At 37.5% G+C, this 14,335-nt stretch overlaps 1 protein-coding gene across 2 annotated transcripts in view; it reads right to left on the minus strand.

The window, feature by feature from the left end:
- The window catches only part of LOC150075774 (neurobeachin-like protein 1), a 693,585-nt gene that overhangs the window by 445,002 nt on the left and 234,248 nt on the right, over positions 1 to 14,335 (minus strand). For both annotated transcript variants that reach the window (XM_090387670.1, XM_090387669.1), the window contains exon 18: positions 7,455 to 7,574. In XM_090387670.1, coding sequence (XP_090243796.1) covers positions 7,455 to 7,574 — 120 coding nt within the window. The remainder of the gene's footprint in view (positions 1 to 7,454; positions 7,575 to 14,335) is intronic.

The raw sequence follows: 14,335 nt of genomic DNA on the forward strand, positions 1-14,335 counted from the left end.
AGGGGATAGATCCTGTCAATTCCATTATATTATTGGAGAGTGCAACAGTAAAAATTTCCAACTGAGAGCCTGTATTTTTTTCCAGATAATTAGGGTCAATATTTTTGTTAATAGTTGAGATGAAGTTAATCCAGGAATCACATTTTGCTTTTTTCCTAACTTGCCTTGCTTTGACTCCAAGTCTTTTGTAAACAATTAGGTTGGCGGTTGTTGAGAATTTTGAAAGTGGTTCCAAGCAAGGTTTTTTCCTACTTTCGCTTTGGAACAATCTGCATTCCACAACTTTAAAGGTGTGTAACTTTAAAAAGTTCTGAATTATTTGAGAAAGGTAGTTTCTCAGCCCTAACCGATGCGATGCATATTTTTAATAATACCATGATGTCAAGTAGTGCCAAATGCTTTCTGAATATCAGTTCATCATCACTAGCTGCTGTCACATGATGAAGGCATTGCATATGTCAGATTCAATTTTGACAAGTAAATCTAGGGTAGACTTGTTTTTACGGAAGCCATATTGGTGATCAGAAAGATTTTGAGAGTCCAGAATCCAGGTGAGCCTCTTATGCACCATCCTTTCAAAGATTTTGCCCAAACAGCTTGTCAGTGATATCAGTCTGTAATTCTGAAACTAGAGAAGGATCTTTGCCTGGTTTTGGCATAGCATAAATATATGAATGACACCGTGACAGAGGATATGTATTTTCTGAGAAGATCCAGTTATAAAAGAGCAATAATATGCATAGATCGGCTTCACTTAGATGCTTCAGCATAATATATGAATGCAGTCTGGTCCCACTGAGCTATTTGGACATTTGCTCAAGGATTCTTTGAGCTCACCTATAGTAAAGGGCTGGTTATACGGAAATTAGAAAAAATTCAATTTATGATTCTTATCAGTTTTAATGCATTGAAAGGAGGTCACATAATAGGAAGAGGTGGAAATATTATAAAAAGATTCTGCTAAAGCATTTGCAATATCAGTAGAAGGGGATAGATCCTGTCAATTCCATTATATTATTGGAGAGTGCAACAGTAAAAATTTCCAACTGAGAGCCTGTATTTTTTTCCAGATAATTAGGGTCAATATTTTTGTTAATAGTTGAGATGAAGTTAATCCAGGAATCACATTTTGCTTTTTTCCTAACTTGCCTTGCTTTGACTCCAAGTCTTTTGTAAACAATTAGGTTGGCGGTTGTTGAGAATTTTGAAAGTGGTTCCAAGCAAGGTTTTTTCCTACTTTCGCTTTGGAACAATCTGCATTCCACAACTTTAAAGGTGTGTAACTTTAAAAAGTTCTGAATTATTTGAGAAAGGTAGTTTCTCAGCCCTAACCGATGCGATGCATATTTTTAATAATACCATGATGTCAAGTAGTGCCAAATGCTTTCTGAATATCAGTTCATCATCACTAGCTGCTGTCACATGATGAAGGCATTGCATATGTCAGATTCAATTTTGACAAGTAAATCTAGGGTAGACTTGTTTTTACGGAAGCCATATTGGTGATCAGAAAGATTTTGAGAGTCCAGAATCCAGGTGAGCCTCTTATGCACCATCCTTTCAAAGATTTTGCCCAAACAGCTTGTCAGTGATATCAGTCTGTAATTCTGAAACTAGAGAAGGATCTTTGCCTGGTTTTGGCATAGCATAAATATATGAATGACACCGTGACAGAGGATATGTATTTTCTGAGAAGATCCAGTTATAAAAGAGCAATAATATGCATAGATCGGCTTCACTTAGATGCTTCAGCATAATATATGAATGCAGTCTGGTCCCACTGAGCTATTTGGACATTTGCTCAAGGATTCTTTGAGCTCACCTATAGTAAAGGGCTGGTTATACGGAAATTAGAAAAAATTCAATTTATGATTCTTATCAGTTTTAATGCATTGAAAGGAGGTCACATAATAGGAAGAGGTGGAAATATTATAAAAAGATTCTGCTAAAGCATTTGCAATATCAGTAGAAGGGGATAGATCCTGTCAATTCCATTATATTATTGGAGAGTGCAGCAGTAAAAATTTCCAACTGAGAGCTTGTATTTTTTTCCAGATAATTAGGGTCAATATTTTTGTTAATAGTTGAGATGAAGTTAATCCAGGAATCACATTTTGCTTTTTTCCTAACTTGCCTTGCTTTGACTCCAAGTCTTTTGTAAACAATTAGGTTGGCGGTTGTTGAGAATTTTGAAAGTGGTTCCAAGCAAGGTTTTTTCCTACTTTCGCTTTGGAACAATCTGCATTCCACAACTGATTTTGGTGGACATGCTTGCACTAATCAGATTTTGGGGAGGAAATTTCTGCTGCAGATAATATATGACTGGTAATGTGATCAGTTTCGTCATCAAGATGTTGTCACTGTACATATTGGTTGTCAAGTAGGATACAAGTGGAAGAGTTTTTCCAGTATGCTTTGTGGAAATTCCAAGAAGTAAAGCCTTTTAGGACATGACATGACCTGAATTGAACTGATGATAAGAACATGGTCACTGTGGATTGGATCATTCAGCATTAACCATTCCATGCCTGGAAAAAGAGATGTTCAACAGATGGATAAGTCTATGGCTGATGTAGTATACCTGTAGATAGGTGAACATGAGTTTGAAAACTAGAGTTTAACAGAGTCAGGTTATAATTATCAAGGAATGTTTCGATTAATTGGCCTTTCCTCAGCTCTGGAGATAATGTGCAAGGCTTGTGGAGTAGAATTTTTCACAGCATTGCCTGTTCTTGTTAACAGGAGAGACAGTTTTAATGGGAATGGAATACACTTAAATAGAAGGGGTGCAAGAATAATCAACTTTACAGAGTCCACATTACAACCATCCTTGTACTGACTGCACCCTTCTGCTTTGAATGATGAAACAGCTGTCAAATCATAATAAAGTTGGCTTACATGTCTAATGCTGCTACTATCCATCTGCTTCTGATGCCTCCTGTGTATACCTCAGACCATCATCTAACAAGCCCCCCCTCATTGGGATTTTAAACAGATGTTCGGTTAAATTATACAGGGTTAGTAAAAACATTGTCGACAACTTTGACAGTTTATGTTAAATATACTACATGTTTCTGTGACAAAAATGCTATCAAATGAAAGTGTAAATATCAAAGTTGTTTGCCACAAGAGAAATGATGCATACGATGTCTGCACCAGACAGTGGTTCATTCAAAATGATGTCACATCATTCTGTGTTCTCTGTTATCATGAAACAAAATCAAGTGTCTCAATGCAGCAATCATTCCAAACTAAATTTCACAGAAATCCACCAACTCCACAAGCCATCATTAATTGGTATAGGAAGTTTGTGGAGCATGGATGCATCTGCAAGGGCAAAAGGGCAGGTCATTCTAGCACAGACAATGCGGCTGTAGACAGGTGTGGCAGACATATCTCAGGAGTCTCCCTACAAATCGACTAACAAGGCTAGTAGACAGTTTGGGATTTCACAGAAGACTTTGGCATAATCTCAGAAGGTGTTCTCCTTGCATACTTACAAAATTTATTTGTTATAAGCCCTAAAACCACATGACAAAGTTTCTAGGTATGAAAAATTGTGTGATATGGCTAAAAATTTCACAGACAGATTAGTGTTTACTGATGTAGCCATGTTCCATTTCACCAGTAAAGTGAATAGACACAACATTAGCATTAGTAGAGGCATATGATGCAAGAAAGCAAGCTTATACAGCATTAGCCAAAAAAAAAAAAAATCCATTTGTTCCAAAAATTTTTGCCCAGTTCTTTCTTGAATTTATTTAAGCTATCGATTTCCACAATGACCAATGGAAGTCTGTTCCAGCAATCAACCACCCACTGGCTAAAGGCAAATTTCCGCACATCTATTCTATAACCATCTTTCCTCAATTTGAATTTATGCCCCCTTGGGTACATAAGTTGAGTGAGAGGAAGACTCCCATCAGCATCGAGTTTGATCAAGCCATTTTTATTTATTTATTTTTTTTGGTAGTTGTTGGCGCATAGGCTTCTATGGCCATAATGCACCTCCCAAGGTTTTTGCAGTACTTTGATCCAAGCCCGAGGCGGGAATCGAACCAGCAACCTTTGGGTTGCCAGGCAGGCACTTTACCCACCCGGCTAGCCCGGTCGGCGATCAATCCATTCAAGGCCTTATACATCTCAATCAGATCACCATGCAGGTGCCTAGTCTTCAGATATTCCAGAACTTCAGCCTTTCTCGATAAGAAAAACCCTTTGTTCTCCTCACCAATCTCATTGCCATTTTCTGTAATCCTTCCTAAAATGAGCCCTCCTAACCTGTATGCATTACTCAAGGTGTGGCCTAACCACTGTCTTATACAAGAATATAATCACTTCCTATCCCTGCTAGCAAAATTCCTGTATATCATTTACAAAACCCCATGATTTGCTCTGCTGCTTGCCTGCACTGCTCAGAAAACTTCATATCTGACTGCACAGTTACCCGGGCGCCTCCGTAGCCAGGTGGGAAGGAGCAGTAGTGCGTATCACATGCTTCTTGATTAGACCGGGGTTCGAGCCCATCACCACCAAATACGGAAGATGCGGAAAAGTCAGGGAATGACCACTGCATATCCCGGAGCAATATGACCTTAGTTGCTAATGCTCCTAAAAACCAATACAACAACAACAACAGCAGCAGCACAGTTACCCACAGGTCTTTTTCCACTACCCCAAGTGTAGTACCACACAGTTGATACATTACTCTGGGGTTGCTGCTTCAAACTTCAGTTGCCATCTGCAATACTTTTCTGGATCCTGTTGTAGTAGCGTACTGTTATTACTGTCATTAACGACTGAAGTTGTTAATGACTGATGGGCAACTAAAATTTTAACATTGACAAATGTAAAGTACTGTATGTGGGTAGCAGTAATCCCAGAGTAATATATCAACTGTGTGGGACTCCATTCAGCACAGTGAGAATGATAAATAGATCTGGGGATAATTGTGCAGTCAGATATGAAGTTTTTTGAGCAGTGCAGACAGTCTTCAAGAGTAGCTCATGGTATCTTGTCAATGATATACAGGAATTTTTCTAGCGGGGATAAGGTGATTATCCCCTTGTATAAGACAGTGGTCAGGCCAAACCTTGAGTACTGTATACAGGTCTGGAGACCTCATTTTAGGAAAGATGTAGACTTACTGGAATGAGTACAGAGAAGGGCAATGAAATTGGCGAGGCTTAAGTTCAGCAAATTGCAGCATCTGGAGACTAGGCACCTGTGCGGTGATCTGAATGAGGTGTATAAGACCTTGAATGACTTAAGCAAGCTTAATGCTGACGGGATTCTTCGTATTGCTCAGATTAATCGCCTGAGAGGACAAATTTCAAATTGAGAAAAGACAGTTGTAGAATAGTGTAGACAGTTGTAGATGTACAGAAATTTGCCTTTAGCTAGTGGGTAGTTGATTGCTGGAACAAACTTCCATCTGTCGTTGTGGAAGTTGACAGCTTAAATAAATTCAAGGTAGAACTAGACAAACATTGGAGTGAATGGATGGGTGAAATGGGAAGGTTTTTTTTTTTGTTGTTGTTGTTGTTGCTGATACCATTACTGTCATTAATGACTCTGCCAACCTTTGTATCATCTGCAAACTTCAACATCAAGCCTAATATACCTTCATCAATATCATTGATGAATATAGAAAACAACAATGGCCCCAACACCGAACCCTGGACAACTCCACTAATAACATTAGTCCAAAAAGAGCAATGTCCATTGATTACCTTTTTCCATCTTCTCCCACTCGACCATCTCTTTATCCATAGTAGTAACTTGCCCTTAATGCCATAAAGTAAAAAGTAAAGTGCAGCCATTATCAACCCACTGCAGGATGGAAGCCTCCTCACCAATTCATGCTGAGGGAAATGGACCATAATCTGCCATGCTGGTCCAGTGCGGGTTGGCAGATCGACCGTATTCAGCAGTCAGGGGCTTGAACCCCGGTCTACTCAAAGAGCGTGTGCTACTGCACTCCCGCTCCTGCCCACTCGGCTACGGAGGCCTTCCTTAATGCCATACTGATCCAATTTGTACAGCAGTCATCCATGTGCAATGGTATCAAAGACTTTCTTGAAATCCAAGTACACGATATCAAAATTATTTCTGGGCGAGTGAGACTCCACATGAAACTGTGGAACACAAACGGGACAGTTCAAAAGTAAATGTTTTCTGTGCAATGTCCATGAAAAAGATTTATAGTCCCTTCTTTTTCGCCGAAGACACTGCGAATGGCATTTCATACCTTGAGACGTTGATCAAGTGGTTAGTAGCACAGCTGACACAAGATGGAAACAGCTAAATTTTTCAGATGGATGGGGCTCTTCCACATTTCCATAGGGAGGTGCAAAAGTTTCTGAATGACTATTATTCCCATCACTGGATTGGCCATGCTTCCTGTGATAACAAACCTTTATTTCATTATCACCAAGATCTCAACTCCCTTAGATTTTTATCTATGTGGTTTTGTGAATGATTTGGTGTTTTTTTATCTCTTTACCCATCATTTTGCAAGAGTTTCGAGGACATAACTGCAAAGACTGCAACTATCTCTCAGATTGACAATAAGCTGAAGGAAGTGTGGCATGAATTTGATTACTACATTGACAAATGCAAGGTCACATGTGGGACCCATATTGAAGGATTGTAAGGTAACTGTTAAAAACTTTGATATTTATTATTTTTTTTATATATCTTTTTTGTACAGAAAAATATGTGGTTACTTTCAAATACTTTCAAAATTGTCGAAAACATTTTGACTAACCCTGCATATGTTAGGATCCATTATAATTAGTCTCATATGCAGGAATGTGCAGCGCCCGTGTGCAAAAATTTATACGGTGCCCCGTTAATTAAAAACATCAGAAAATAATATTATAAAATTCAATGAATTTTACCTTTGGCCTCCTGGCACCTGTGTGCATCACACACATTGCACATGTGGACGGTGCACCCCTGCTCATATGTGTCAGTGTCCAATTAATTTAACTGTTATTTATTATTCATGTTAAAATAAAATAAATCACAGATGAAATAAATGAGTTTCTAAAATATGGAAGAGAAAAGTTAGCTACAGACTTATTGAAACAGATTTTTAAAGAAAAGAAGATATCATAAGTGACTGACAAAAAATATGACAACACCAATATATAAAAAAAGGAGATAAAGCAACAGCCAAAAAATTATAGTGGGTATAAATATATTAAATGCTTCGTGGAAACTGTAATATCAGAAAAATTCAATGAAATTATAGAATTAAACAATGAGCAGCAAAGATTTAGGAAAAACAGATTGTGCACGGATGCAAAATTTATGATAAAGCAGATAAAAGAAAAATCTTCAGAGTATGTGTGAGTGAGATAGGGGGACAGACTTATTCAAATACTTTTTCTATTGATTTTGCAAATACTAAAACACTATTAATGATGAACACATTTTTTTATACACACCTCTGATAATGAAGGAAATTTGAGTTGTGCTGTTAATTTGTGACGGCCATCAACATATACTGTCACAGAACTTTGAATAAATGGACGTCTTGCAGGAGAATAACAAATGTCTACACAATGCTGTCAAAAGAAATAACACATTCTTAATATGTGCAGCATTTTCCCTAAATTCAAAAATGCAGTTAATACAAAAATATCAGAACAAGCTCTAAAAAATCTATGTAATATAGGATAATCATGAGTGCTGAGCCTATGCAAGAAAATTTATAAGATTTTAATTGGCTGCATCTTAATCTAGTGTATCTTGCAAGTCAAAACTGTCCCAAACATAACTTTAACAAGGAACTGTTTTGTTATAATATGTGGTTTATTTCTGCAGACATACGACTGATTCAGAAATATATATACTTTTTTTTTTCTGTTTACTGAAAACTAGCAATGAGTAATTATTTTTTGAAACATATCAGTTCATCACATAATATTCATTTCATTTCATTTGGTGCAATGTTAAGTTTCTTGAACTGTATAATAAGTTTTAATGGGGGAAACCAAAAATAATATAACCAAGACAGCATAAGATACATAACATCTTTTATTATAAGCAGTGCTATTTTTTTTTTTTTTTTAAAATAGGTGCCGGTACTCATTCTTTGCTATCAGTAAAAATTGAAAATTAAAAGGATATGAAAAGTACTCTAAATTTTTTTTTTTCTGATATTGTTACTTTAGTAGTAATGTTTTTAGAATAAGAACAACAAATTAAGTATATTAACACAGTTTATTAAGCATAAATTTATTATTCAAGTATACAAAAAAATAAGTAAAAAATAATTCCATAATAAAGTTTTTGTAGAATATTCCAAATTTTTATTAAGTTCTCATCTGACACCCTATGTCAGGGGTCGGCAACCTTTTTTGAGTGAAGAGCCATTTTTGATCTAATTAAAAAAAAAAAGAGAATCCGAAGAACCGCAGTGCAGCTCAACCTGGGAGGAGGGGGGAGGCAAGAGTTTTTTAAGAAATAGAATAGAGTGGGAAGGTGTTTATTAAAAAAGTATATATTTTGAAATATTATTTATTAATACTGAAAAAACATAAAAAACATCCAACTGGGTACAAATTAATGTGACTTTTGCTGATGAACTTCTTGAGTGAGTCTCTCAACATCATGCAAGTATGTTGTAATTAAACATGCTGAGCTTTAAACATGCTTGCATTGTTCAGACGACGGTTTCTTGATTTATTTTTAATATAGTCCATGTTAAAAAATATTTGCTTGCAGAAATACGTCGAACCAAAAACGCAAATATTTTCAAATTTATATATGGGTCCGGTAAACTACTCCATGCATCAGACACAATTTGGTCTGCATTTTAAACTCATCTATCGGCGTTCATTTGTGTAGAATTGCAACGGCAGCCTTTTGTCTCTCCAAATCCTCAAATTAAAGTTTTAGAGCATTTTATTTGCGCTCCATATGTCCTTGATTTTTAAGTCCTCTTAACTCCATTTCAAATTGTGCTTCATGTGAGCTATAAAGTTAAAGACCGCAGTTACATGTTAAAAGAGCTGCATGCGGCTCGTGAGTCGCAGGTTGCCAACCCTTGTCCTATGCCGACTTCTTTTCTTCCTCTTTGTGTGTGTGTCGGTTGCTGAATGACGTTTCCAAAGCAGCCATGAATCGACATGATTTGCTGGACTGAAGCGGGTCAGTGGCGGGCCTACAATTTTAAGAAACAGTAGTGAAGAAACTGTTTTTGTCATCAACGAAGGGCTGGTTGGGCTGGCGATCAGGTTCATTTGTGAAAATCCTCGTTCACATTCATTCGATGAAATTGGTATCGTACTCCGAACGTTCATCAAATTCTTCAATTCTTCCGAAACCTTCTTATCAATTAATAAATAAATTTCCTGTTTATACTCCGGGACGACCACATGGCCAGAGGAGTTCACAATATAGACAGAATACAAGAAACAGCACCGTATTCAGTAGTCACGGGCTTGAACCCCAGTCACTCAAGGCACATGTACTTATGCACCCACGTCCCTGACCACTCAGCCATGCCGCCTAATTAGGTATCCACGAATTGCATCTCTTTCATTTAACTGTAACCTAATTCACAATTTTCTAACTCCGCTTTCAATAAATTACAACAATTCATCATTAGAAGGATGATGTCATCTCATCATCGGTATTGTCACTAGTTCTTAAAGTTGAATTTTTTCTTTTCTTTTCTTTTTTTTTTTTTTTGAAACTGTCCAAAATGTCGGTGTCATTCGGATATTCAGGTATTGTGACCATGTAAACAGAGATAGAGAAAATTTACGGAAAAATGTGGTTAACGCACTTCTGCGAAACAGATGATTATTTGTCGGGGTAAAAGAAAATTACTTTTCTAATTCTCGAACGGGCGCTTACAGTTGATTCACAGAGGTGTCCAACCTACCGCCCACGAGGAAAGTGAACTAAAACAGCATTTTAAATTTTGTTATTTGTGAAAAAAAAATTCTCATTAAATATTTTGTTCAGTAAATGTAATTGTGTATTGTATTTAATAAAATTTTCAAATATTTTCTTTGAATATGGCCACTGTACGGAAAAAGGCTCGACACCACTGCAGTAGAAGATGGGCCAGAGCCCATTGGGAATACACCTTTATCCGCTCACTCTTGACTAGTGTGACTCCTCCATATGTGGGACAGGTGGTCGGATAGGTTTTACCAGGTATCACTAAGTTGTAGAATGCTTTAGCTCTCTTAATTCGCGCAGCAGAACTAACTGCCTAAATTGCCTGAAGGCCAGAAATGCGAAAAGTGCGTAGAGAGTTAATTCTCTCCTAATCCGTTCACTATATGAAAATTTTCTTCGATCAATGGAAAGTATTTTAAATGTAACTTCCAAGGGGAAGACAAAATAATTCGCTATAAAAGGACTTCGTTAAACAGAGATCCGACTGACTAATTTAGAATTATAAAGATGGTTATACAGTTTTATACAGAATTTCATCTTAACAATAGACAGTAAAAAATGCAAATTTAGTTAAATAATTTTAAGCTTATTTGAATAGTAGGTGAACATGTGAAAAAAAATTTACGGTATATATTACGAATTTCGAAGTGCACTGAATCCAAATGTCACACATCACTGTTAATAAAGGTGCCGGTACGCAGTACATTGTGTACCATCCCAAAAAAAACCCACTGATTATAAGTATTTAAAGAATATAAATATTATCATCTCATATATGGTCTATTGCATTTATTGTTGCAACAGAAACAACAGAGAATAGAAGTGCGTGCGTGTGCATGTGTGTGTAAAGTTAACTCTGATATTAAATAACATTAAAGTGAACTAAAAAAATTTCACAATATAATGAATGAATTATTGCAGTATACCTGAAATGAAGTGACATCTATAGAAAATGTAGTGTGGAAGGATGGCAGAAATCCAGTTTAGAAGTGTAACTCAAAACAGAGTTATGCTATTATAACTTTGAGGAAGACACACTCTGTGTGTCAAAAGCTATCATTTATGTACATATTTTGTCCAGTAATTTCCAGTACGAAAAGATGCACATTAAGGCAAACAGAACTATATATTTCAATGGATATTCCTCTATTTTATCAGGAACTGAAAAAAGAACAGATAACAGAACAACACAAAAGATGAGCATAAGGGAAAACAGACAGTTGGATAATGATCCATTTCTCCACTGTTTGGTATTTTATCTCACTCAGCGGCTACCCTTTTTCAATTCTTCTCTATTAGTGTTGTAAAGAAGCAACATGTATGAAAACATGGTTTCTATAATATTAATTCTTTCATTTATTTTTTATTTTTCTGTTACTTCTATTTAATTTTATTACTTCTTTTAATATTATTATTTTTGTCGTTGCTTTGGAAATATGTATTGTCGAAGCAATCACATTACAGTTCTGGGGGGAAAAAATATTATTGTTCTCTGCTTTTAATTCTCAGTTAATTTTTCCACAACTGTTTTGTCCTCTGCGTTTCCATTTTTAAATATATTCTCATTTTTTCCTTTTCCACTAGAGGTTTTTTTGACAGACTTTTCCCACAACTGACATGCAATTATTACTACATAAATATACACTGAATTATGACCACCTACCTAATATTTTGTAGGTCCTTCTTTTGCCCTCGGTACAGAAGCTATCCGAAACGGCATTGATTAATATTGTTAGTTGTTATTTGGTTTTTAGGAGCATCAGCAACTAAAGCCATATTGCTCCAGGGATATGCGGTGGTCATTCCCTGACCTTTCTGCATCCTCTGTATTTGGTGGTCATGGGCTCAAACCCCAGTCTAATCAAGAAGTGTGTGCTACGCACTGCTGCTCCTGTCCACCTGGCTACGGAGGTGCCGCATTGGATCAACAAGATGTCGGAAGCATTTGGGAGGTATGGCCAACCAAGCTGTGTGTGTAATGCAGTCAGCAATGCAGGTGATTGGTGTATCCAGATGACTGATATGCCTTTTCACAGTTTCCCACAAGTGCTATATGGGAATGATATTGATGAAGTTTGGAGGCCAATCAATATGCTGGAAGTCAGAACTGTGTTCCTCAAACCATTCCTGCACAAGTGCCTGATGGCTCAGCACACTGTCATCTTGGAAGACACCATCACCATTTGGAAAAAAGAGTAACATAGCAGCAGAGACCACTGATACGTTGTTCCACATTTTTTTTTTTTTTTTATGTGAACCCCAAACACGAGAGGTATTAGAACCTATAGTACTTAGTACCATGATGGGTTGGAGGTTGAGAAGACGAAAGAAGATATTTGTTGACATTGGACTTGAACTTCTGTAGATTGTAATTTTCAGGAAATATGTATGAAGGAAGGTTTTTCCAGAAAATGGCAGTTGAATGAATAAATGAGGAAGATGAAAAGTTGGTTCTGTGGGTTTGAAGTTGGACAGTAAATGGATGTTGGCTGGTGGCGGCACGTGTTCGGACTGTTTTGAAAGAGACAGTGGGAATTATAGAAGCCAATTCAGAAGAACAATGCCCATGGAAGTATTTGTAGAAGAGGCATGCAGCAGAAACAGTACGTCTATGAGAAAGCGAGTGGAGAGACTCTGTTAGAGATGAATCATTAATTAACCTAACTGCCCCTCTTCTGAATGGAATCAAGAAGCCTGAGAGAGGTTTTGGGGGCATCACCCCAGATGTAGGAACAATATTCCATGGCAGGGCGGATTTGCGATTTATACAGAGTGAGCAGCTGTTTGGAAGAAAAGTAGCGCCGAGAACGAAAGAGAAAACCAAGTTTTTTAGATGCAGAGGAAGCAATATTTGTAATGTGCTTGTGCCAAGAGAGATTAGAAGTCAGGGTAATCCCCAAAAGAGATATATCATTTTGCCTAGAAATCGGAATGTCACTAAAGATAAGCATGGGAGCAGAAGAATCCTTTTTGCGAGATATAAGACAAGACTAAATTTTAGAAGGGTTGAAATCAACTAAGTTGTCATTGCCCCACTGGAGAATTACCTGAAGATTGCCATTTAAGGAATTGGTAGCAGATTTTCGAGATTTGAAGCTGATTGAGCAGGACAAGGTTTCTCAAAATGGAAAGTGGAATGCAATATGCTATCATCGGCAAAACTATGGATAGGATTTCCAGTCAATGGAAGAAGGTCATTAATATACAAGAGGAAAAGAGTGGGGGGAAGAACTGAACCTTAGGGGACACCGGCATTAGTGGAGAAGTTAGAAGACAGAGAGCCATCTACCATCACCCTCAGTGAGCGATCAGAGAGAAAACTGGATAACCAATTACTAAAAACAGTTGGCAAACCATAAGACGGAAGCTTGTTTAGAAGACCTTTATGCCAAACACAATCAAAAGCCTTTGAGATGTCAAGAGCAACTACTTGTGCTTCACCGAACCTTTCCATTGAATTAGTCCATAAATGGGTAATATAAGCCAGAATATCACCAGTGGATCGACACATGCACCAGGGGTCCAAGTTCCTGCCAGTGAAACATGTCCCACACTATACAACCGCCTCCACCAGCCTGCACTTTTGATACCATGCATGATGGATGAAGAGCCTCATACTGTTGATGCCAAATCCGTACACAAGATTCCACGGTGTAGAGTAAATAATGTGACTCATCCAACCAGCACACCTTCTTACAGTCTTCTAATGTCCAACTTGCATGCCCTTTGCACCAGGCGAGTCCTTTACATTGATCTTTGGTTAGGAGAGGATGCTGTAGGGGGTCGTCTGCTGGTATAGCCTATACATGCGAGCGTGCGACGCATGGTCATGCCAGATATTGTTCTGGGTTGGCCCATGTTATATTGGGTAGTCAACTCTTCAACAGTGCTGCGCCTGTATGAGTCGTCGGACCCAGCACTCACCTCTAACATCAACCTTTTGCTGACCTTTGCTGTTTTGCCATCGGGTCGTTGTTTGACCATTTTGACCAGTCCTGGTACATTTTAACTATGGCGGACCTCGAACACCTCACGAGTTCAGCCGTTTGGGAAATCCGGGCACCAGATCATCGAACACCCACAATCTATCCTTTATTAAAGTCTGATAAATCCTTCCTTTTACCCATCACGCTCGGAATTTTACTAATTACTGAACCACTGACACCTTATCTATGCTATGTAGGTTGATTAACTTCGCACTCTCATATCTCATGTGGCCAACATGTCGCATTCAGTTTTCATAGGGGTGGTCATAATTCAGTTATCACTCAGTGTATATATATATATATATATATATATATATATATATATATATATTAGGTCAAAGTCCCGACTAATTTTTGTTTTGTGAGTGATGGTGAAAATTTTTATTGTTTTGGGTGGGAAGCATTACCGGTAATTAAGGCCTAAC

The sequence above is a fragment of the Mastigoproctus giganteus genome, chromosome 13, assembly GCF_048544385.1.
Source record: "Mastigoproctus giganteus isolate SK-2022 chromosome 13, ASM4854438v1, whole genome shotgun sequence".
Classification (NCBI taxonomy): domain Eukaryota; kingdom Metazoa; phylum Arthropoda; class Arachnida; order Uropygi; family Thelyphonidae; genus Mastigoproctus; species Mastigoproctus giganteus.